At 44.2% G+C, this 21,898-nt stretch overlaps 2 protein-coding genes across 4 annotated transcripts; both read right to left on the reverse strand.

Moving 5' to 3' along the window:
- Nucleotides 1-70: 70 nt before the first annotated feature.
- sesn2 (sestrin 2) lies at nucleotides 71-8,404 on the reverse strand. 2 transcript variants are annotated; one of them, XM_076755252.1, is made up of 11 exons: nucleotides 7,562-8,404; nucleotides 6,426-6,491; nucleotides 5,593-5,781; nucleotides 3,631-3,813; nucleotides 3,115-3,333; nucleotides 2,619-2,754; nucleotides 2,415-2,530; nucleotides 2,155-2,238; nucleotides 1,176-1,282; nucleotides 921-1,065; nucleotides 71-659 (listed from the first exon to the last, which is right to left on the reverse strand). In XM_076755252.1, the coding sequence occupies exons 1-11, from the start codon at nucleotides 7,901-7,903 to the stop codon at nucleotides 573-575; spliced, it is 1,674 nt and encodes a 557-aa protein (XP_076611367.1). In that variant the 5' UTR covers nucleotides 7,904-8,404; the 3' UTR covers nucleotides 71-572. The 2 variants fall into 2 exon arrangements, with proteins under 2 accessions (XP_076611367.1, XP_076611370.1); XM_076755255.1 differs by lacking the exon at nucleotides 7,562-8,404 and adding an exon at nucleotides 7,021-7,149.
- Nucleotides 8,405-9,329: 925 nt separating this feature from the next.
- On the reverse strand, nucleotides 9,330-14,565 carry matn1 (matrilin 1). Of its 2 annotated transcripts, XM_076754771.1 has the most exons (10): nucleotides 14,237-14,564; nucleotides 12,770-12,954; nucleotides 12,509-12,673; nucleotides 12,196-12,418; nucleotides 11,168-11,290; nucleotides 10,901-11,073; nucleotides 10,579-10,810; nucleotides 10,309-10,461; nucleotides 10,124-10,204; nucleotides 9,330-10,016 (listed from the first exon to the last, which is right to left on the reverse strand). In XM_076754771.1, the coding sequence occupies exons 1-10, from the start codon at nucleotides 14,328-14,330 to the stop codon at nucleotides 9,967-9,969; spliced, it is 1,479 nt and encodes a 492-aa protein (XP_076610886.1). In that variant the 5' UTR covers nucleotides 14,331-14,564; the 3' UTR covers nucleotides 9,330-9,966. The 2 variants fall into 2 exon arrangements, with proteins under 2 accessions (XP_076610886.1, XP_076610887.1); XM_076754772.1 differs by lacking the exon at nucleotides 11,168-11,290 and having other exon boundaries at nucleotides 14,237-14,565.
- Nucleotides 14,566-21,898: the final 7,333 nt, after the last annotated feature.

The following is a 21,898-nucleotide window of genomic DNA, read 5'->3' on the forward strand; positions in this document are numbered from 1 at the left end:
AGTAATGTCTTGTTGTCCAGCCATGCCTTAAATACAACATCTGGAGACCGATTCCATTCAAAGACAGTTGGACTTTTGATAACAAAGTAACTTTTTATTGTATATAAAAATACAAGTTATTTTGTCTTTTTTGATCTCAGCCTCTGCATGCTGCAGACACAGAGGACTGAGGCGTGAGTAGTCATGGTGTGGTGAACACATACTAACCTCAACAGAGCAAAAATTCTGCAAAGAAACACTCAAAATGATTTACTTAGATATGCATGATAGCAGTATGCAGATAAGTGGGTGTGTCTGGCAGAACATGTACAAGATATTGAGAACAACACTTGAAGCTCAAGTGGGGAAAAAAAAACCTGATCAATTTCAGTGCAAACTAAGAAAGAAATTTTAAATATATATCCCAGTTCAAGAGCAGCATCAGAACATTAACACTGAACATAAGATAGGCAAAAACATTCACTGTAGTGTGTGCGCGTGTGTGCAAGATTGTCTATCTGTGATGTGTTATGCATTTGGCTGTGGTAAGTCACAGCTGGCTCAGCATCTGCAAAAACGTGTGAGTGAGTGTGTCATCTCATGTAATGTGTGATGGCTCGTAAAGTATAAAGCAGGGCCGCTTGTAGCCGGGCTTCCATCACTATCAGGTTTGCATGAACCTGTAAAGAAAACAACAAAACAGAAGAAGCGCGTCATTACTTTCAGGTTACGAGGTGACACACTTTCAAGTCCTGTCTGTAATGCTTCCCTTTCTTGTAACATTCAAAAAAGGAAGGAAAACAAGGCGACGTGCTGAAATGTCAAAGGATTCATTCTACGCTGAGAGGGTGCTAAAGAGACACGATGTGCCAAAATGTCAAATGATTAATTTTTCTCTGGCAGAAGCGGCCGGGTCAGGTGGTGTTTGAACTGGCTCCTACCTTTTCAGAGTGTCTGAAGTGTCTCCAGAAGGCGTGGTAGATGCGTGCCGTGGTCTGCTCGGGGTGACAGGCCATGGTTTTAACGAACATCTTCAGAGCGCGCTCCAACAGCACGTTCACGCTGCCGTAGTCGTAATCGTCGTAGCTGCACAGGTGCAATGATAAAACACAAAACAAAGTTAGTGACGCCGCACAGACAAAAACCCATGTTTGACTTGCCTGATGATGTGATTTCTAACGGTGTGTGACACTGACCGTATCCCGTACAGACAGTGGATGTAGTTCCACAGAGCTTTCCTCAGAGTGTGAGTGTCCACACCTTCATGCATGGCCATCCTGTGGTAGGTCAAGCTGTTCACAACCTGCAAAGGAACCATTTATCTCATTATAAAATGCATAAGCAATCTGTTCTCTAAGAAATAACTGTCAAGAGAATAAGATGCCAAGAAGTAAGCCAAGACACACATTTGAACTTTTTTGTATTTTTCCCCACATTCGACTAAATTGGCCGTTTTTCTCATAGTGTTCTGCTGAGCTTTTTGTTGAGCTGTGAAGGCTGTAGACAATTACGCATCTTTTTTTGTGACTCCATAATACAAAAGACTGTCTGCTTGACACCCCTGTTACAGAGTGCTCGTCAGTGAGGTGTGAGCAGAGTAATTTTCCCGTCTCTGACTGATTAATTTGAGTCCTTTTTGGACCTGAGAGTTAAAACTGTCCACAGTTTTACTGTGCACATGTAGGCTGCATCCACACCAGCACGTTTCAATTTGAAACACCTAACTTTTCATACGCTTATGCCTCGCATCCACACAGAACCCCTAAAGCAGACAGGCAAATCAAATTAGGGACGCTTATGCCCAGTGTACGTGAACGGTCACATGACATGCGTTTTCGGGCACGTTTGACTGGATGGAGATTACTTCTGATATGGTGCTGAAAAGCACACCTGAATGCAGATCATTTTTGTTTTAAAACCCTGTTTAAAACGTATCAGTGTGGACATATACATGGTCATTACCCACTTGTTTTCCTAACACTAAGCAGTTTTACTTCAAGCATGCAGGTTCACATTATCTCCAGCAGTTCCAGCTAGTTAACATTGTGTATCACTCACTTAAACTCCCTGGAGAAGATAAACCTGTCATGTTATCCACACATCAGTCTTGTACAATTTTTAATCATCATATTGGTGTTTATTGGTATATTTCCACAAGGTTTAAGGCAAGGGTACCTGGAATTTTTCATCCAGGAGCTGGCCCATGTCTGGCAGTAGTCTGTTGACCAGAGAGAAGCCATGATCCTCCCATGAATAGTCCTGCACACATCAGACACCAACATCAACAAACATTGGTCTGTGAAACCTAGTATGAATGATTAACAGGCACTGTACACTGTAAGAAGCATGAAGAAATAACTTGGCAGCATGTGTCGTAGTCCATCTTTAAAATATAATCAACACGAACTTGAACACAAAGACTTGCTGCAAACTACCTGGGCTCTCATGGTGGGTGGTGCCTGCTCTCCTCTGGGGGCAAAGTCCTCATATCTGAACTCTGGATCCTCTACCAGACGCAGCACCAGGTCAGGTGGTGCTCCCCGCACCACCACTACAAACAAAAACAACAAAGAGGAAGTAGTGAATAAACAAATGGCAACCAAGTAAATGATGCATAGGATAAGCAGGTGCGTCTGTACCTGTTGGTATGCTCTCGCTCCTCTCCCTTTCAAAACGTGTAACCATCTCCTCCTGTGTGCACTCCTCCTCCTGCTGTTGCTGCAGTTCCACCATCCTCTTCATTAAGACCTCCACCTCCATCGCTCCATCAACCAACTGGAGAAGACAAAAATACAAGTTTTGCACCAAAATTAGTGCATCTATGACCTGGTAATTAATGGGGATTGCAGCCTTTTCCACTGAGGGCAAAGGCCAGATGTGAGTGGGTATCAGTGGGTTTTTTGTCCAGAGTGAACAGGGCTGAAGAGAAAAAGGCTGAGGTAGCTTATTTAGCAGTTTGTTTTTACACTAACACTAACTCAACAATGGGAAGTGTGCCGTGTGTTCTGTTATTAAAACAGTGTGACTAGTCAAACAAAGCTGCACTGAACCAATTTCCTTTTTCATCCTTGTCCTGTTGACATAGTTAAGTTTATACCTGTCAGACCAGTGGTGAAAAACGACTGCTTGACTCACCTCTTGCCTGCCGTCCTCATGAGCGGGGCTGTGAGGGCTACGAGGGAGGTGGCTGGGCGATGGAGGTTGGAAGGTATGGCCTCCAATGTGGTCGGGTTCAGGGTTTAAGCCGCAGCCCCACACAAAAGAGCAGAGTGAGTGAGCGTGTGCCATCAGGACCACAGCGTGTATGAGTTCAGCCAATGACCAGCGAGGCTCTGCTCCGGGACACACCAGCTCCTGCAGGGGCACGGGGGCGGGTGTTAGGAAAGGTGAGAGGTCACATGAATCATGTTTCATATAAGGCAAAACTATCACTAAAAATGATGATTCAGAAGAGTTTGCTGAGTTAATTTACTGCTCGCTAAAGTTTAAACTATCAGGCGTCTAATCTACAGGGATTAGTCATAATTTCAGATACAGCCCAAGTCAGAAATCCAGAGTATGAAATGATATTACTATGATCTGATGACACACTATGAGCAAAAGAGAGAGTAGGAGAGCGAGGACAGGGCGAGAGTGGGCGTTGTGTCTGACCTGGATGTGCTGCTGCGTGATGAGCCAGGGTCTGTGTGCCAGCAGCTTGTTGAGTGTTTGCAGGCTGCGGAGTTTGGTGGGAGCGTGCTCGAGGCCGCTCAGCCAGCTCTCCTCCCCTCCAGCCTCCAGGAAGCCCGCGCTGTGCTGCTGGACCAGGTACTGGCAGTGGTGTCGAGCTGCAGCCTGTGAAATATCAGGGGGAGCCGACATGAGGAAACAAACGCGGCGCCCCTTCCTTTCAAAACAAAGCTCGATCACTGGTCGGTGTATAACAGCTACATAATGCAGAAGAACTGTCTGCGCTCATGAGTATAAAAGGCTCAGAGGTTAAACCGAAACAGCTAAACTTCTCCACCAGGAGATCATTTTGAGGCTAATGAATGCCATTTCTGAAGTGAAAGGGCAGCTAATGTTTATATATGAGCCATGAGTCATTAAATGTTTATGAAGATCACAGTCTTTGGCAGACCTCTTAGTGGCTCACTGTGATACACTAGCTGAATAATCCTCAAGACGAGAATGATCTGCAGAGTCCAATCTGAATCTGTCCTCTTTCTCTTTAGTAAGACATGTTCAATTTCTCCTGATTTTTAGGCTCCTTCGTCTTACTTCCTGACTTTTCAAACGCTTTAAAAATGAGCTTTTTTGTGCTGCAGTATCCTTAAAAGTACCTACAACTATAGATTGGGATATCCACAGATATGTTCATGCATATTGGTCCCCTAAAGGGTCTAATTGTTTCAGAAGAAAATTCTGTCTACCCGCACATTTGACAAGAAAAACAAAACATTTTTAGAATTTGCCTGATTCATTTTTACTTTTGTATGTCTTTAGAACATGGACTCAGGCAGACAGACAACACAGGAAAAACAAACAAACAGTCTGATGGAATGGCAGCAATGCAAAACAAAGCATACATGACATTATGTCACTGCGGTGAATAATTAGTTATTATATGTATTATTTGTTTCGTTATTAATGATCATTTCATTTGTATCTTGTTGTCTTGATGGCCCCTGCTTTCTGTGTGAGGTAACTATGTAACATTCAGCTGTATATCCTTTGGCAGAGGATGGCAAAGCTAAAATATTCCAACTCTGGACAGAATGCCGTCTACTGTCACCTAACTAACCGTCCTGCTTTGTTCCGTTTGCCGTCCACCATCTGCCTGAATCTGCATGAATGCAGCACAAGTAGTCAGTAAGTAGTCAAAGAACTGGACACCCATCAGGTTAATAACCAGAGACACAAGTCCAAGAGGAACTATAACCAACAATATCATAGGCTTATAGTAAATGAGAATTTTAATGTACACTAATAGTGATTTATTTGTATTCACATAGTTCAACAGTGGTTGATTGACACACAAATCTACAGTATATGCAGCAAATCAAATGGCTCACTTTTAAGGAACAACGTGAATATTGTTTAACATGTTGTTACATCTGTGATGATGTGGAAGAAAGCTGCATGAGGAAATAAAAACACTACTAACCCTGCTTAGTCAACAAAACAATCCAAACCAACTCACTAAAAGGCATCCAGCCATCGTTCACGACTAAAGTACTGCAACCTCATTGGGAGCCGCTCACACACACAAGACTACACAACCGTGTCTTCATTAAAAGCTGCCTTTGTTGTATCATTTCTTATTTCAACATGTACTGGTCCTACAAATGTGTTTCAGGACAATCTATAATATTATAGGGCCAACAAAGAAAATTGAGCAATCAAATGACGTAAACTACTCAAGCTGAAGTCAATGACAACACACATGAGTCACTGTCACTGCAGATGCTTCATGGACGTCTTTTGGAAACTGCTGACTCCATTTTCACATGGTTGCAAAATAATTATCCAGATCTAGTGAGAGTTTTACATTAAGGAGTGGACATCCGACCCTCACTGCGGTGGTAGTTGTCACTGTTTTACATATATACATATACATTGTGGTTTTCTTACCATAACAGCGATGTAATGTCTCCAGTGGCGGGGCAACGGGCCGTCCAGCTCCAACAAAGCATGCTGGGTCCTCAGGAAGCAGCTGAGGTAAGCAGGGTGCAGCGCCATCACCATGGTGATATGGTCCACGCGACCCAATGAGAGAAAAGATTCGATGAGGATGTCCTGGTCTGGCCCTTCTTTCAACATCTGAAGAGGAGGAGCGAGACAAAATCCATGTTCAAAACTGACAACCAATCAAGTGAGAGCTAGACTAGAACTATAATCAGATTTTGACTATGCTTGAGGACACACAGAAAAGGTTTCACTTATTATTTTTTTCCTCTTGCAGCTGGAAATGAATAGCTTTGAAGAACTCGTACAACACTCCCACTTTCTCCAGTGGAAAGCTTGCAGTGAGTCACATATGAAATAAGCATTTTCAGTCATCAGCTTTGGCAACACAAGTCTGGTGTTGCTCCTCTTGATGACATGAAGCAACAGGCACTGCAGTATTGCAGCAGCTACACTGCTTACACGAGCGCTGAGTTGGGAAATTTCAGGCAACCTTCACAAGTGCGCTGACTTGGCTGTTTATCATGATGCCAGTCTGCACGAAACCCAATAAAACCTTTCAGCTTGTGAAACCACATCTGTTATATGAGTATTCTAAACATTATATGTCAGAAACATTATACACTGCCCCATGCCTCATGTGATTTCTTCTTGAAACTGATGAGTGATTTGATACTATCCCAACATTTTACAGACATGTATTTAGAAAATATCAAGTGTTTTGCTAATAAAATCAGTGGTTAATATTTGTGAATAAATGCAAAATAAGCCACACACACCTGTTTTGCATGGATAAAGGAACTTGGACCTGACGCCAGGACCCGAGGGACTTCAACTCCTTGCTCCTAAAGGCAAGAAGGAAGAGAGAAAAAGTCAATTATACAGTAAAATAACGATTAATTTCCTATCTGATTAATCTGCCAATGACTTTCTTGATTATTCATTTGATCTATTAAATGTCAGGATATAGTGAAAATTACTCTTGACAATTTTCCAAAGCATGGGAGTTTACTCTCTAATTAGACAAAGAAAAACATAAAATTCCCACAAAGGAGAGGCTGGAACGAGTTTTATGCTCTGAAAATAGCAATGAATCAGTCATCAAAGGAGTTAATGATTCTTTTTCTGTTGATCCACAAATCGATTGATCAACAAATTGTTTCACTTTCACATTGAAATAAAAAAGTGTCATACTGTCAAACAATCAACTGTTTGTTTGTAACAAATATAATAAAAATGTGTAGGCACCTTCAACCACCTTGAACTTGACTAGACCTGCTTGGTCTGTAGCAGCTGTACTGTAACTGGAGAGACTCGTTTCATAACTTGCAGCCCATAAAATCTGTAATCAAATCATGCACGAGCTGAACTCACCGACATCTTCGGAAGACCAACAGCAGAAAAAAAAAACACCGCTTGTTATTCCCAAGCGAGAAGACAAATAAACTGCGTATTCGCCACAGGAAGCCTGACTTTTTATTTCTAGACGCTCCAGTGGGCTATGAAAAGACGCGGGGGTGTGTCCTGTTTGTTTTTCAGGGAACCAGGAGGGGGCGTGTCGGGCCTGCTTGTTTGTGCACACCGCGGCAGTCTTGCATCACCTCCTGCAGTTCAATGTCTGATGAAATATCCAGCAATATGATAGAAAACGCTAATCGGCTGCGGCTGATCAGCTGCAAGATCATCGTGTATTATCATGACTGTTAACCAATCGATCAGTCACCTCGACGTGGAATTACATGACAAGAGACAAATGCTATAGTCCTAAATATAAGGCAAACTTGTGTCTATCATTCAGGTATGTCTTGATGGAAAATCTGCCCTGTTAGTGATTAAACAGTTTATTTCTTCTGTATTCCAACTGGTCTGCAGACATTATGAAGCAGAAAAAAGCTGAACTGTATTCCAGTATTACCTGCACGGTTCGCAGCAGCTCGGTCGCTCTTGCCCGGACCTCCTGTAATGGACACGACCTGGATAGCCGAAGCAGATGCAGGAGTGTTTGTTTGCTCAGCCGTGCCGAACCGGGCCGGTCCAGTCCTAAACACAGCAGAACCCCTTGGCTCAGCTCCTCCAGAGCCGCTGCTCGCTCGTCCTCGTCCCTGCTGCACAGCCGTGCTAAGCTTTTGACAGTCAGGCCAACATCGGACTCTGACTCGGACTGGTGGCGAGATGAGCGGCCAGAACCGGACACTCGCCCCGATGTGTTTTCTCCATTGGACTGGCAGGTAAAGCCTGCCACGGGATTACTGGCCATCTCTTGTACTGGTCCCGACGCACCTGAGTTGACTCACCTGACGCTACTGCTAGCTGCAGTTAGCCGAAGTATTAACCTGGCCGTTGAGGTTAGCTTGACGCAAACGTCGGTTCTCTTATCTGCCAAAATCTTGAGGTGTCTCCTGCCTGTCTTCGTTCACTGCGCAACCATCTATCCCACAAATGATTAACGCCGACGTCCCTCCTTCAAAGCCCTGTCCGAGCCAGCGACCTGACCCTCAAGGCAGTCTGCCGGTTAGCTCGCTAAGCTAGCCTAGCTGCTGTTAGCAGATGCTGCGAACTTTTAACAGCGTATTTGACGACGGCTCGATAAAAAAAAACACCTTGAGCCCGTAGTTTGTGTTTAGACTGGATCCCGAGACCAGAGCACAAACTATTTTAAGTTTAAACTCCTCTTTCATGAGGCACCAGGACACAGGTCCAGACTTTGCTCTGGTTTCTTTCAGCTGCTCTCAGTTGGAGAGCTTTTCTTTTTCATTATGCGTGACGTCATTGTGACGCGTCCTAAACTTGTCCCTGGAGCTCCGTGGAGGATGTCTTCATCCAGCTCAGCCTCGTTTCACCAGAATGTTCTGTATTTATGCACAAGTAAACTAACTCTACCTACCATTTCTTGCTGGACTGTATGTGACTTCTTTGTAAACTGGTTTGACCTCGTGAATTTAAATGCTTTGTTACAAAGTTATGCGAAGACGAAAAGAAACTTGGAATATAGTAAAATGTATATACTGTGATACATGTATGTCTGCAATAACTGATATTAGCTTTCTAAGAAAATACTGGTTTGCATGACTGTATCTAAGTATTTACATTTTTGGCCAGTGGCCATCATACTTACCACAACCTAAAGTTATGTCTTTATAGCTTTAGGTCCATTTCATAACATGGGACAGCAAGAAACAGCAAATTTAATATTTCTAACACTGTAAAGAGCAGATGTTATTGTTACAAAAATAAGGGCTGGCTCATTGTCGGCCAAATAAATGATCACTGTTCTGCACTCTAATGCAGGAGTAAACCTTTTCTTGACAGGTAACCCCAAGAAATCCACATTAGGATAAGGATCTAGCTTTTGATTTGGTCCTTGGAGTATCAGCATTTCAATTTGTGCAGAGTTACGATAAAGGACTGCTGCTGCAGAAATCTTTGACAATTAATTGAAACTGTTCACCATTTTGCTGGGGGCACCTGTTCAGCTCCAGACGAACATTCTATGTACTTTTTACCATTATTGATATTTAATTAAGAACTAAACAAAGTAAAAGTAAGAAATCCTTCGTGTCTGTGTGTGCATTTGTGCCTGTAATACTAATTTGGCATAGAATTGTATCACAATTTATAATATGTACTTCCTGAATCACCTTTATTTAGGAAAACAACATCACTGGTGTACCCTTATTATCAGACATATATCTTATATTAATTTACCTGTATACACACACCATGTATACCATATATACCATATACAATATTAGATACCTTTGTGTGGGGGTAAGAGAAGAAAGATGAAGCCTTCAGTTATGAGAGAAGAGAGAGGGAAAGATGACAGTGACAGATATAATCAGACAGACAAGTGAGGGTGATGTGCTGCTCCAGTTGACATGACAAGAAAAGACAGACTCTATGGGGTTTGGGGAAATTCAACATCGTGGCAGCAACAAAGAAAAACCCTTCAGTATACCGTTTCCCTATGAGGGAAGACTTTTATTAACAAACACACAGGCTGGATATGGAGGATGATCTTCGGAGCGCACGCACACACATACACACACAAAGGCGTGGTCCCCATGGCAACCGGCGCTTCATGTCTCAGGAGACCCAAGGGTGGAAGAGGTAAGACTGAGAGAGGAGGGGCAGCGGGTGGTTTGGGAGAGCTCAGAATGCAAGCAGAGGTCAGGGTTCACACACACACACACACACACACACACACACACAGAGGTTCCTCTTCAGTATTTTACAGGAAGTAAAAACTGTCTATGTGTGTGGCTGTGTGTGTGCGTGGGTTTGTGTGCAGATGAACAGGGAAGCGGGAGAAGTGAGTCCTCAGACGATTTTGTTCTCCAGCAAGGCGATCCTCTTCGACATACTCTCTAGTAAGATTTTGTCAAGGACAATAACAAAGAAGACACAACAGAAAAGATGATAACAAGATTAAAACCTCATCAGATTCTCAGACCATCTGGTCTGTTGTAAAGGATATATTTTTTCGTTAGTGCCTGTAGGGCATCTTCTACTTTCTTTTGGAACTTTACGAGGGAGTCGCATTCGCAAGGGTCCTCCTCTGTGGGAACAGGAAACACATGTTTTGAGTTATTGTACCAGCCTGTACAGCAAAATAACCAGTAATAACGCTAATGATGTTTAGATTTAATGATCATGTCTGACCTTGACAGATGTTAATCTGCAGCTTCTTGGCGATCTGGGTCATAGTTTTGAAGTCAGCGGTGTAGAAGTAGTGCTCTCCAGTCGGCTCAGAGGCGATCTCTTTCAGCTCATCCTCCACGGCGTTGCCCACTCCAACAGCGTACATCTTGAAACCTGTGACATACATACAGGTTTCCCTCATCTGACTGGTAAAAGCAGGCTTTCTATTGTATCCACTTATACTATACTCATGCATTAAAAAGGATCTAGTATCTATCCTCTCCTGCTCACCGTGCTCCTTGGCCTTCTTGGCGGCGTCTCCGATGTAGTCTTGGCTGCGTCCGTCGGTGAAGACGATGCCCACCTTAGCGACTCCGGGCCGGGCGCCCTGAGCAGGGCTGAAGCTGCTGTCTGTCAGGTAGCGGAGAGCCTGGCCCGTCATGGTTCCCCTCTCCATGTAGGCCATCCTCTTCACAGCATCCTTCAGGTCTTTCTTGTTGTTGTAGCGGCCCAGGGGGAACTCCTGCAGCAGGCAGGTAGAAGCATAATGTTAATACAGAAGAGACGGAAGCTGATTATTAGGTGAGACTAAATGCCAAATGCGGACCCGCACCTGTCTGACTGAGCTGGAGTACTGCACCAGTCCAACGTGAGCCTTGCTGTCAGAAACATCCAGTTTGTCAACGATCTGGTTGATCCACTTCTTGACCAGCTCAAAGTTCTCGGGACGGACGCTTTTAGAGCCATCGATCAGGAACACCACATCTGTCGCTGAGTTGCTGCAAGCTGGTGATGTCAGACGCAACAGGGTGTGTTACTCCCAGAGCACAGTGGCCATGCTTGGAGCAATACCTTCATACACACACACACACACACTCACCACTGCAGCTGCGACCATCGTCCATGAGGGTAAAGCCATCTTTGCAGGCACACTTGTATGATCCGGGGCTGCTGATGCATACCTGCTCACAGTCATGATCCCCAGTGGCACACAGGTCCGACACTGTGTGTGTGTGTGCATGCAGAACACACACGTACACACAGTAGAATATATGTTGAGGCGCACACACACACACACAAAGGGGGGGGCGGGTGGTTGGAGTTAGGAGGAGAGAATGAAACTATGTCAGTTTGAAAATGGGAAAATCTAGCATTGATTTTTTTTTAATGATCCACTGTGATCTGCAGTTGAGCAGTTTTTAATATGCGTGGGTGGTGCGTGAATCCAGTGGATCCTTAAAACAAACAGGTGGAAGAGATTGGAGAAGCCTCAACCAGATCAGTTTGTCTGTTTCTAAATATGAGGCACAGGCTCATCCAATAATAATCCAACACTGTCATCATGCGGCTCTGCCCTTGGACAAAAATATCTGCAGTTAGATTGGCTGCTGCAAAGTGAGTGGCAGGCAGCAGTCAAAACTGCCGCAGACCGGGAGAGCCAAAGGGCATCGCTAATTAGAAGTGTAATGATTGTCACTAATGGATCGGTAATTACAGAGAGATCAGTCTCGCCTCTCGGATATGTGAGAGTTGACTGAAGAACAGGAGCGAATTTCCTTCCAAAAGGTTGTTCCTGCCCTAATGCCCTCGTCCGCTGGGAATATTTAATGAGTTTACATGTTTGAATGAATATACTGTAGTATCGTTGAGGGAGGGTGAGGGCAAAAGAGGAGGAACAATATATTGGAAGGAAAAGATGACAGTCCTGACACCTTACCCTCAGTATAGGGGGGCCAGCAGACAGCTCTCTCCACAGGCGGTGGATAAACATGACGACCCACCCTGATAGTAATCCTTTTCAGTCACTGTCTAATTCCTCCTGTATCTGTCCCTCTAACCTTAAATAAACCCCTCGTCTTTCCCTCTTCTCCCTCCACTTCCTCTTCCCTCTATCTCCTCCCATCTTACCACAGAAGGCCTCCTGGAACTTCTTGGTGAGCTTCTCGATGACGCTGTAGCTCTCCACGTAGTCCACGTGGTCGTCCAGAGGATCGCTGGCCATCTGCTTCAGTGTGCTCATGTCCACACGTCCCACGCCAATGGCGAAAATCTCGATGCCAGCATCACGTGCACGCTGAGCCACATCCTTCACGTTGTCCTGAGGACGCCCGTCCGTGACGATAATGGCAACCTGTGAGGCAAGACGAGTAAAATTAGACGATTTCTGATGATTTAGGAATATGCTGAATTGTACGAGAATGTGTGTAAATGTGTGTGTGACCTTGCTGATGTCAGGAGATTTGACGCGAGCACCCTCTTGCTCACTGAAGGCCACGTTCAGGGCAAACTGGATGGCCAGACCCGTCATTGTTCCAGTGGACAGGGGCTCGATCTTGGTCACAGCCTTAATCAGTCCGGCTTTGGATCGGTGTGTCTTCAGAGACACCTGCAGTTGAAAAACAGGAAGGTCACTGATAGTAGATAGTTTGACATTAGATAAAAACTTTGCCCAGTGCCAGTGAAGGCTCGCTGTGTCCCATACCTCATTTTTGACGCGGCTGGCATAGTTGACAACTCCCACACGGGTGGCGTTGAGTCCAACATCCAGTCCCTCAATGACCTTAGCCAGGAAGACCTTGACCTGCTCAAATTCTGAAGGGCGAACGCTCCGACTGCTGTCGATGATGAACACGATGTCTGTGGGACGAGTTTTGCACAAACCTGCCGCTACAAATGAAAGGACAGAAAGGAGATGATCGTGTATCCATATCCAAAAAATTTGCTTCCACAAAACGATCCTGAAATGTAGACGGATAAAGACATTAAGTTGATGAAGAAGGGAGAAAAGGGGGAGGGTGGGAGGAGCACGGGGAGAACGGAGGTATTGAGAGGAAAAGGGAGGGTGGAGGGGATGGAGGCTGGTGAGAAAGCAAGAGGAAACAGAAAAACAGGATGCAGGCAGGCAACAGGGTGGAGAGGGGCAAGGGTGGAGGGAGAGATGAAGAAATGCTTGGCCAGAAAAATAAGGATGGCAGAGGATCAAATGAGACACCACTCTGAATGTCTATCTGAAAGATAATACTAATACATGATCAGAGTGACAGCTGAGGCCACGAGATGTGGGTGAACATTAAGGTTAGGATTTTTTTTTTTTTCAAAATTATTCTCATATTGATGCAAATAGTTTATCTTTGACAGATGGAGAGAAAGCTGTTTTGTGATTAATAATAAAGTTCAACTGTTGGCAGCAGTCCGAGTCCAAACTCGCCAAAGTCACTAAAACTTCCAGTCTGTTTAAAATCACTGATCTCCCTTCTCACCCTTCACCTCTCTCCCTCCCTCCAGTTTTTCTTCCTACCAACATCTCCATCACTCACTCACACACACACACACACACACACACACACACACACACACACACACACACACAGTGTACCAACTGCCACACTCCCTCCTCAAGCAGTAATCCAAACTGTGCACATCCACCATCCAACCAGCAGCAACAACACAAAAACCACTGCTGTCTTTAACACTGGCTGCCTAATCACTCCAAAAAAATCAATAACCTCTGATCAATGAATGCGTGAAGACACTGAAAAATACAGAAATCAATATGACTGACTGTGGAATTTAATTCTTTCTTCTTTCAACAAAATAAACCCGTCATTGAAACAATCATCCAAACCAATTTCAATGTAAAATGTGATTAAGATAAATAAACTTTTTTCATTCTCCTCCTTCAGTTGTGTTACCTCTGGGAGTTTATACCACATTCAACTAGTTCACGCACATCATACCACCTTGGATGCGTAGAAAAGGCTGAACACTGGAAGCTGTGTCCTTATTAACAAGACAAATATTCCTCTACATTTCTGATACCTCTATAAAGTATTATGTAATGTCTATTCTGAGGATTGCTGTCAATATACAGTGAAACACCAGAGTTAGATATGACCATCACAGACTGGAGTTAGGATTAGCTTTAAGGGTTAAAGGTCATCATTCTCACCCATGGCGGCAGCCGTGCGGAGGTCCAAGGTGGTGGTGGCTTGAGCCCCTATGAGGCCGAGCAGCAGCAGGAACAACAGCGGAGAAGGTGTCATGGTGACAGCGACAGAGGGGCAACGAGTAAACGCGGGGGTCTGAGTGCGTCCGCAGACGGTCCTAGAGTGAGAAGCCAGAAAGGAGACAGAGCAGAGCAGCAAGGGAGTTCCAGGCGAGGGGGACGGCCACAAAGTGAGACTGAGTGACTCTGAGCTGCAGGTTATCAATGCAAGTGCTTCACACAGTCGGCCCACAGACAGCCCCCCTCTATAGCGCAGTGTGTGTGTGTGTGTGTGTGTGTGTGTGTGTGTGTGTGCGCGCGCACGTGTGTCTGTGGGAAAGAGAGGGAAATACCTGCTCTGGGGGGACCTAAATGGTGGGCAGGGAAAGACAAACACACCTTGATATAGCTTGGATGGACAGGTACGTGTGTGTGAGTAGTAAAACTTGTGTGTGCGCTCAAGTACCTGAGAGTGTACAGTATGTGTGTCTGGCTGGGGGTACAGGAGCGGCTGGGGTTTGGTGCAGAGTGCGCGCCAACGCAGCCGCCCCAGGTTGGATTTGGCCAAAGCTCAAATAAACACCAACATGAATTCCTCTTTTCTCCCGTGTTCCCTCGTATAGCAAACACACATTTATGGTGCGGAAGTGAAGCAGAGCCACCGTACACAGCCCGCAGTGTTCCCGCTGCTCCGCGCGTTGGGATGTGTGTGTGTGCATTTTTGGATAAGCATGCATTTCTGTGTAACCTGAAGTACACAAGCCAATTCCTGGATTCTTAGGTTCAGCTCAGTTCAGTTCAGCGCTCCTGAAGTACACGTAACATTTTCGGTTTTTCTGTCACTTGTGTGGTCGTTTTCTCTCCTCCGTCTTATCTCCACTTTGCATTTTTGCAGTTTCTTAAAGTCTGACTTGAATTTAATATATTTTACGATCAAATCTACCTCAGAAAAGATCACAAAAACTTACAAATGGAAGGCAAAGATTCTGTGATTGCAACCAGATCAAAAAACAGCCGTGACACTTCTCCTCGCCCATTACTCTCCTCTCCAGTGTCAGGTAGGCCGCGGGCCCCAGCGGAGTAAACACAGTAGGAAAACACGCTTTCATCAATACGCTCACATACAGATCTTTAATCTCTCCATAGAGTCCACATACAGACCCACATAGAGACCCCTCTTTTCCCTTCGACATCCCACTCCACCCGACCCAACCCTGCATTCCTCCACACCTCCCCTTCCTCCATCCACACACAGGTCCTGAACAAGCCGCAATTGAGGGGGTAGTTTGGGAGGGGAAGAGGAGTTGGGGCTCAGTACAGTAACTAACCAGACATATTTCCTACTGAACAAGCTGTAAAATCAACAGTGTGTGTGTGTGTGCGTGTGTGTGTTATGTGTTGATGGGTTGGAGATGAAAGATTGGAGATGTTATTCCTGGACAGCGCGTCATCTCTGGGAATGGGCTATTTGGCTTATAGGAGAAGACGCAACAGACACACACGTACACACATTGGTGCAAACACATACAGTAGATTCACAAACACACACGCAGGTTATGTAACGGCGTCTGCTTGGCAGGCAGGACAAACACAAACATAAGCAGGTAGCTGGATGAGCTTTACCTGCATCCATCGGCATTTGTGTACTATTTCACAACGGCATAAAATCCACTCATTTCTCATACTGCGTTTACACGTGATTAGTTATACAATAATGGAGGACTGTTAAGATGCAGGTGTCAAGTAAATAGACCTGAAATCTGTCTAAACTGATATAAATCTGTATTAAACAGACTATCACAACACCAGAAGGTTCCAATACAACCTTTACTATTCACTGTACACCTTCAAAGTAGAGCTACTACTCAGGACTCCTTTACTAATCTTTTTATTTTCGACAAAATGTCAGAAAACTCAAAAATATTTCTCAGAATGTCCAACGACACATCTTCAAACGTCCTGTTTTGTTTTCCAAACCCAAAGATATTTACTGAAAAGCTTGAACAGTGAACATTTTGCATTTTTGACCATCATGGTTAATCTATGGCTGAAACAATCAAAGATCACAACACAAACTGCTATCACTTTTGATAAATAGTGATTTAAGTCCATTTTCAAGCAGAAGTACTCTGGTCTTTACTGGTTCCAGCTTCTCAAATGTGAATCTCTTCACTGGTTTTCTTGGACCTCTGTGATTGGGTGCCTTTGGGTTTAGCCTGCTGGTTGGAGATCTGACACCACAGGCTCTGAGATTCTGAGCATTCTGACATTTTATAGATCAAACTATTAATGAATGAATCAGAAAAATAATTGTCAGACTAATCAATAATGAAAAAAAGAACATTAGTTGCAGCCCTAGATTCATCGATTTTCAATATTGTTCTTGATTAATATCATTTACAGCACAAATCCAAAGGTTTTCTCATAGTCAGCAGCTGCTCAGCTGAGTGAGAGTAACATATTTACTGTAACCCCAGAAGTTATTTTCTGTTCTCCACTTTCACGTCGTCCATTTCCTTTGCGGTAGCAAAACAGGAATCTAATATAAAGACATTGCATATTTGCTTAGTACTGAAAAAAGAAATGTTCCTGTAAAACCTCTTTTACTGCCAACGACCAAACCACCTCAGGGAGCTCAATTTAGATAATATTCATCACAATAGTACCACCAGACCCATAGAGCAAATGGAAACAAGTCTAAAACAAACAAATTCCTCCATCTCAGCCACACTGCAGCCATTAGGCATTTTTATACAAGGCCACATTCAAATAACACTTCCAGAAAAATATGTTTACTATCAACATGGTTAGGAGAGATATTTTATCTCTGTCAAATCTGGACCTTCCACTGTTTGTCTTCATTTTTACACAGCATTTGAATGGGTAAATCTATTAATTTGATCAAATAAGTTGTTGTTTTCCCCAGCCACTCCGCCGCGTGTTCCCTTTTTCCAAACCCAACATGAGTCTATTTGTTGTATCTTTCCTAAACAAACCAAAAATCAACAGCCTATTGGCGTCTGAACCAGAGAAGCGAAGGCCTGGAGGACCTCCAAACCATGTTTCAGCTTTGTTGCACAACAAACATTATCACTTTCAATCAGTTATACCAACAAACTTTATCCACTAATATCAATAAACCCCATTACTTGACTGTATACAAGCAGTGCGAGGTTTCCTCTCACTTTTTTCCCCGTCAGTGTGTGTCTGTGTGTGTGTGTGTGTGTGTGCATATAGTCACAGGGTGTGTAAAGACTGCGAGGATTTCATGTTTGACCACATCCATAAATATTGAAACAAGTTCCCTTTCTTCAAATCTCAGAATACTGACTAAATATTGACACAGTGGAATCGGGGTGGACTGAAGTATCCCATACCTGTACTTTACACACTGTCTCACATATGCACATACATGCACGCACACACACAGGCAGCTGTGCTCTGAGCTCTCTCTGTTCGCACCAGGGAAGTCCTGGAAAAATTAATTGCAAAGTTAAGCCTACACGAAACCCTCCTCGGTCACACATGCGAGCTCACTGAGACAGGAATATAAAGAAATGTGAAACCGCGCGTGCTGATTCGTGGGCTACAACACGAGAGATACACAAAATGAGAGGCTACACCTACACACAAATAAAAGTAAAATCCAGTAAAAACTTTGTTTCCCCAAGTTTGAATAGAGCTCTCACACTTGGGGTTTCATTCCTGAAATGAATGTGTTGTGTGTGTGTTTCTTTATGCAGGAGAGTTTGAGAAATTTCTGCACTGCAAAAGAAGTTTTTGTGTGTGTGTGTGTGTGTGTGTGTGCTCGTGCGTGTGTTTATGCTGCATTTCTCCTGCCAACAGTAACAGCTCAGTAGCCAGTGAGCAGGAAGAGAGAGGTTCATTAAAAACCCAAATACAGCAGTTACATAACCAACAGTTCTGTTCATCCCAGAACCCCCCGTGCTACGAACACACTCCTCCCTCATCCCCAGCTCCTTCTCCCTCCCACGCCTGCTGGCAGAGCCCACCCATCATCCTCTTCTCCTCCCATAGCAACAGCTCATCTCAGCTCTCCTCCCTTGTTCCCAGACCAACGCGCTGCCTCACTCCTCCGTCTCCCCCCTCCTTTATCTGCTCCCCTGGTCCCCGCCACCTCCTCCTCGCTCTCATCAAACAGTTCCTTCTCTTACTCCCACATCATCATCCAAGCTTCACTTCAAACTTTACTTTACATACAGCAGGACTACGAACCAGGAATATTAAGTAGAGTTAAAACAAGAAACTTTTTGTTTCACTTCTACTACTGAGGGCAAAAAAATGACACGCTGGTCCCAAATATCTTTTCTAGTCTCGGGAAAATGCCTTCAGCTCTGTCAGGGGCGGGGTTTCAGACAGGGATTTGGTTTCCACAAACCCTCACAACTGACTTGCATACTAAGAACAAACAGAGCGGAAAGTGCAGTAAGTGTGTGAACACAGCAGATGGCAACACAGATTAAGGATCTGGGCTGTATCAGTGATTGTCTGGGATACCTCCACCCCCGAATCTACTCTGTCCTTTTTGTACTCCATCGGATTAGTGATGTGTCACACATCCCCCCTGATGGAGGGACGTCGGAGAAACAACATGATGTTAAATAAATCCCAGCGTGCAGTCATCTCACGCAAAGAAACAGCGCCCTCTATTGGTCTGAAGGCAGATCTGACGTAAACCATTATTGGCAGCACGTCTCGTCAAGGCCAAGAGGAGTCAAACATCCAAACAAAGCTGAATCATAATCATATAAGGCGGGAGGTTATTATAGTCTATACTTGGATTTCTCCTGGGTTTAATAAGTATCTGTCTATTTGTGCGGAGATTATCGTGAACAACATGCTGACGTCTAACTGCAGTCGGCCATAAGACACAAGGTAACCACACTGTCACCACCTTTTTTCAGCATTCAATTAAACATGAACCTCACGTGAGGGCACAGCCTGAGTGATCTGTATCACTTGTCTATCTATTAAATGATCAAATCAAGTTTGTGGCTAACACTTTAAGTCCCCCTATTTTACATTTACTGTATAAACATGACACAAACAGCTCTGTGCAGTATCTGTCAACAATTATAACTTCTCCTATGAAGACTCATTTTATATTATAACTGTTTTACTGTATTTTCATTTATTATCTGCTTCTACATCGTCCTCTTATGGAGGAGTTACAGTTGTTGACAAATACTTAATAAACCCTAATATCTGCTCACAACTACATTACAATGTTTTATAAACCATTTGTTAAATCCTTATGTACTTGGGGAAATGCTCTAAAGGCAAGTAAAAAAATAAAGAGTTGCCTGTTTCCGTTCTCTGTCTTGTACACTCCTTCCAACACTTCTCATCTTTCTCTGTCATTTTCGAACTCGTCATCAAGGCCTCTTTGTGTGCTGGGAGATGATCACACCTGAATCAAAACAGTCAATGCACACATTTACTGTGAAGAACTATCACGCTGGTCATTTAACCCACCTCCCAGCCCCGCTACGTCCGGTTTGAACAGTCTGAATTAAAACAGTTGGCGGAGTAAAAATATGTGGCAAACCCCTAATTTCTATCACAGCAAACAAGGTCAATAAAGGATTAACAGAGCAATGAGCATTTATTGCAGCCAAGCTGAATGCAGTCCAAGCAACCCTGCTGACATACATTCCTACCAAGAGTATCCTAATAGTAATATAAATGGAAGATACAGAAACACAGGACATACTTACACAGATACTTCCAAGACACATTTGCTCACACAAACAAACAGCGGTCAGAAATGTATGGGAGAGAAGTCACAGTGGAAGTGGCTGTGGATCTCTCGAGGGCTGTCGTACTCTATTTTGACACAAGGGGGCACTGGAGGGCTTTGTGGAGAGGCAGGGATGACCTGAGGAGACAGCAGGGATGCAGACTTGGTCGGACTGAGCTCTGCTCTGAGGCGAGAGGGCCGCAGGGTGGACACAGGAGGGAGGATGGTGGTGGTGGTGCTGCTGCTGCTGGTGGTGTGTGTGAGAGTGTGTGATGAGCGCTGAGAGTTTGCATATGAGGGCCCGTGGTCCCCTCGGGTGAAGAATGAAGGGGGGGGCAGGGTGGTAGAGGAGGGTGGCTGGTGATCTCGAGCACCTGCCAGGCTGGCGGGGTAAGCTGAAGGGCACTGAGCACGCTGGTGGACGGCTGGCTGACTGTACATGTTACCCCATGGGTACGACTGGTACGCTGCGATCCCACCTGCAGGGAAACACACATTCAAGCAGAGATGTGACTGTGTAGTTTTATTGGAGGTAATTCTGCTCAGGAGCAGGACCACACCCCGAACACCCCACTCCCCATCATACATCTATAAATGCCTATCTGCCCTGCCTCCCTGTTTGTTCTGTTTTTCTGTGCCCCACCACGACTCCCCCTTAGTCTCTCGTCGCTCATTGGTCCCCCTAGGCATCTGCTGAGCCCAGCAGCTATGGTGGATCTTCCCCGAAGCCTTCCCCATCTTGAAGCCATTATCCTGCTCCACCATTCACATCTGCCAGTCTTCACTCATGTGCTTCCTATTCAATCAACACTGACACTGGGGCATCCTGGTGTCTGCGGGTTTAAGACACATAGCATGTAATTCAACATTTCCAGGTTTTGATTTTGGCCAGGGACTGTTGTTGCTTGTCTTCCTTCTCTCTCTCTCTCCCCATGTTTACTGTCTAGCTCTAGTGTCACTATCATTAAAGGCAAAATACCAAAAAATCAAACACTTACATTTACATGTCAGTTAATGGTGTGGTCCTTACTCAAGAGCTGAGTGCAACAGAGTAGCAAAGTGGGAAGAGTATTTTTGGACACTCAGGAGTCCAGAAGTCTTCATTTTCTGAATAGACAATGTTAGGTGACTAAGCAGTTGAGGTACTTCCAAGACTTGGATGGGTATGAAACTCTTCCAGTTGAATCATCAGTATAAATGATTAACAACTACAACAGAGAGTATCTGGTTCTTTGATTAGAGAAAAGTCACTGGTACAGGCCTGCATACATAAGAATTTGAGGAGAAAAGTCGACTCTCAGGAGGCATTTCTGTGAGAAAAACCCAATTACTGAGCTTATAAGTTCTGTTGCATGCATCAATATCTGCAAGTCGAACCATAAAATGATGCTTTGTAGAAACCTGGTGATACAGTCAGCAGGTTAAATCAATTCATTTTGAGATTTGGGGTTAATTTTGGATGAATTATTGTATTTTGATCCCAACTGCAATAACTCACCTCTGACTGGCTTCTTCTCCTCTGTAGCTTTGATTGTATAAAGGATATTACTACATGGGCTCAGGAACACTTTGCAAAAATGTTAGTCAGTAAACACAGCTCCTCTGCAAATGCCTGCGTTTTACACACCATCTTTTTTGGAATCAGGGCTGTAATGCCTCAAGTAAATCATGCAGCCTTTTTATACAGGTTGTGATATCATTGAAGAAAGAAAACAGCATCTATAGAGGTGCATTTAGGTGCTTATTTATGGATTAATGTAATAGGTTTCTTGATTGATGATCTAACTATTTGTTGAAATATTTCTAGTATCTAAATAACGACCTTTGATATTCATGGTTATTTATGTTTTGGTTTATTTTGTACT

Source organism: Chaetodon auriga, chromosome 17 (genome assembly GCF_051107435.1).
Source record: "Chaetodon auriga isolate fChaAug3 chromosome 17, fChaAug3.hap1, whole genome shotgun sequence".
Lineage (NCBI taxonomy): Eukaryota > Metazoa > Chordata > Actinopteri > Chaetodontiformes > Chaetodontidae > Chaetodon > Chaetodon auriga.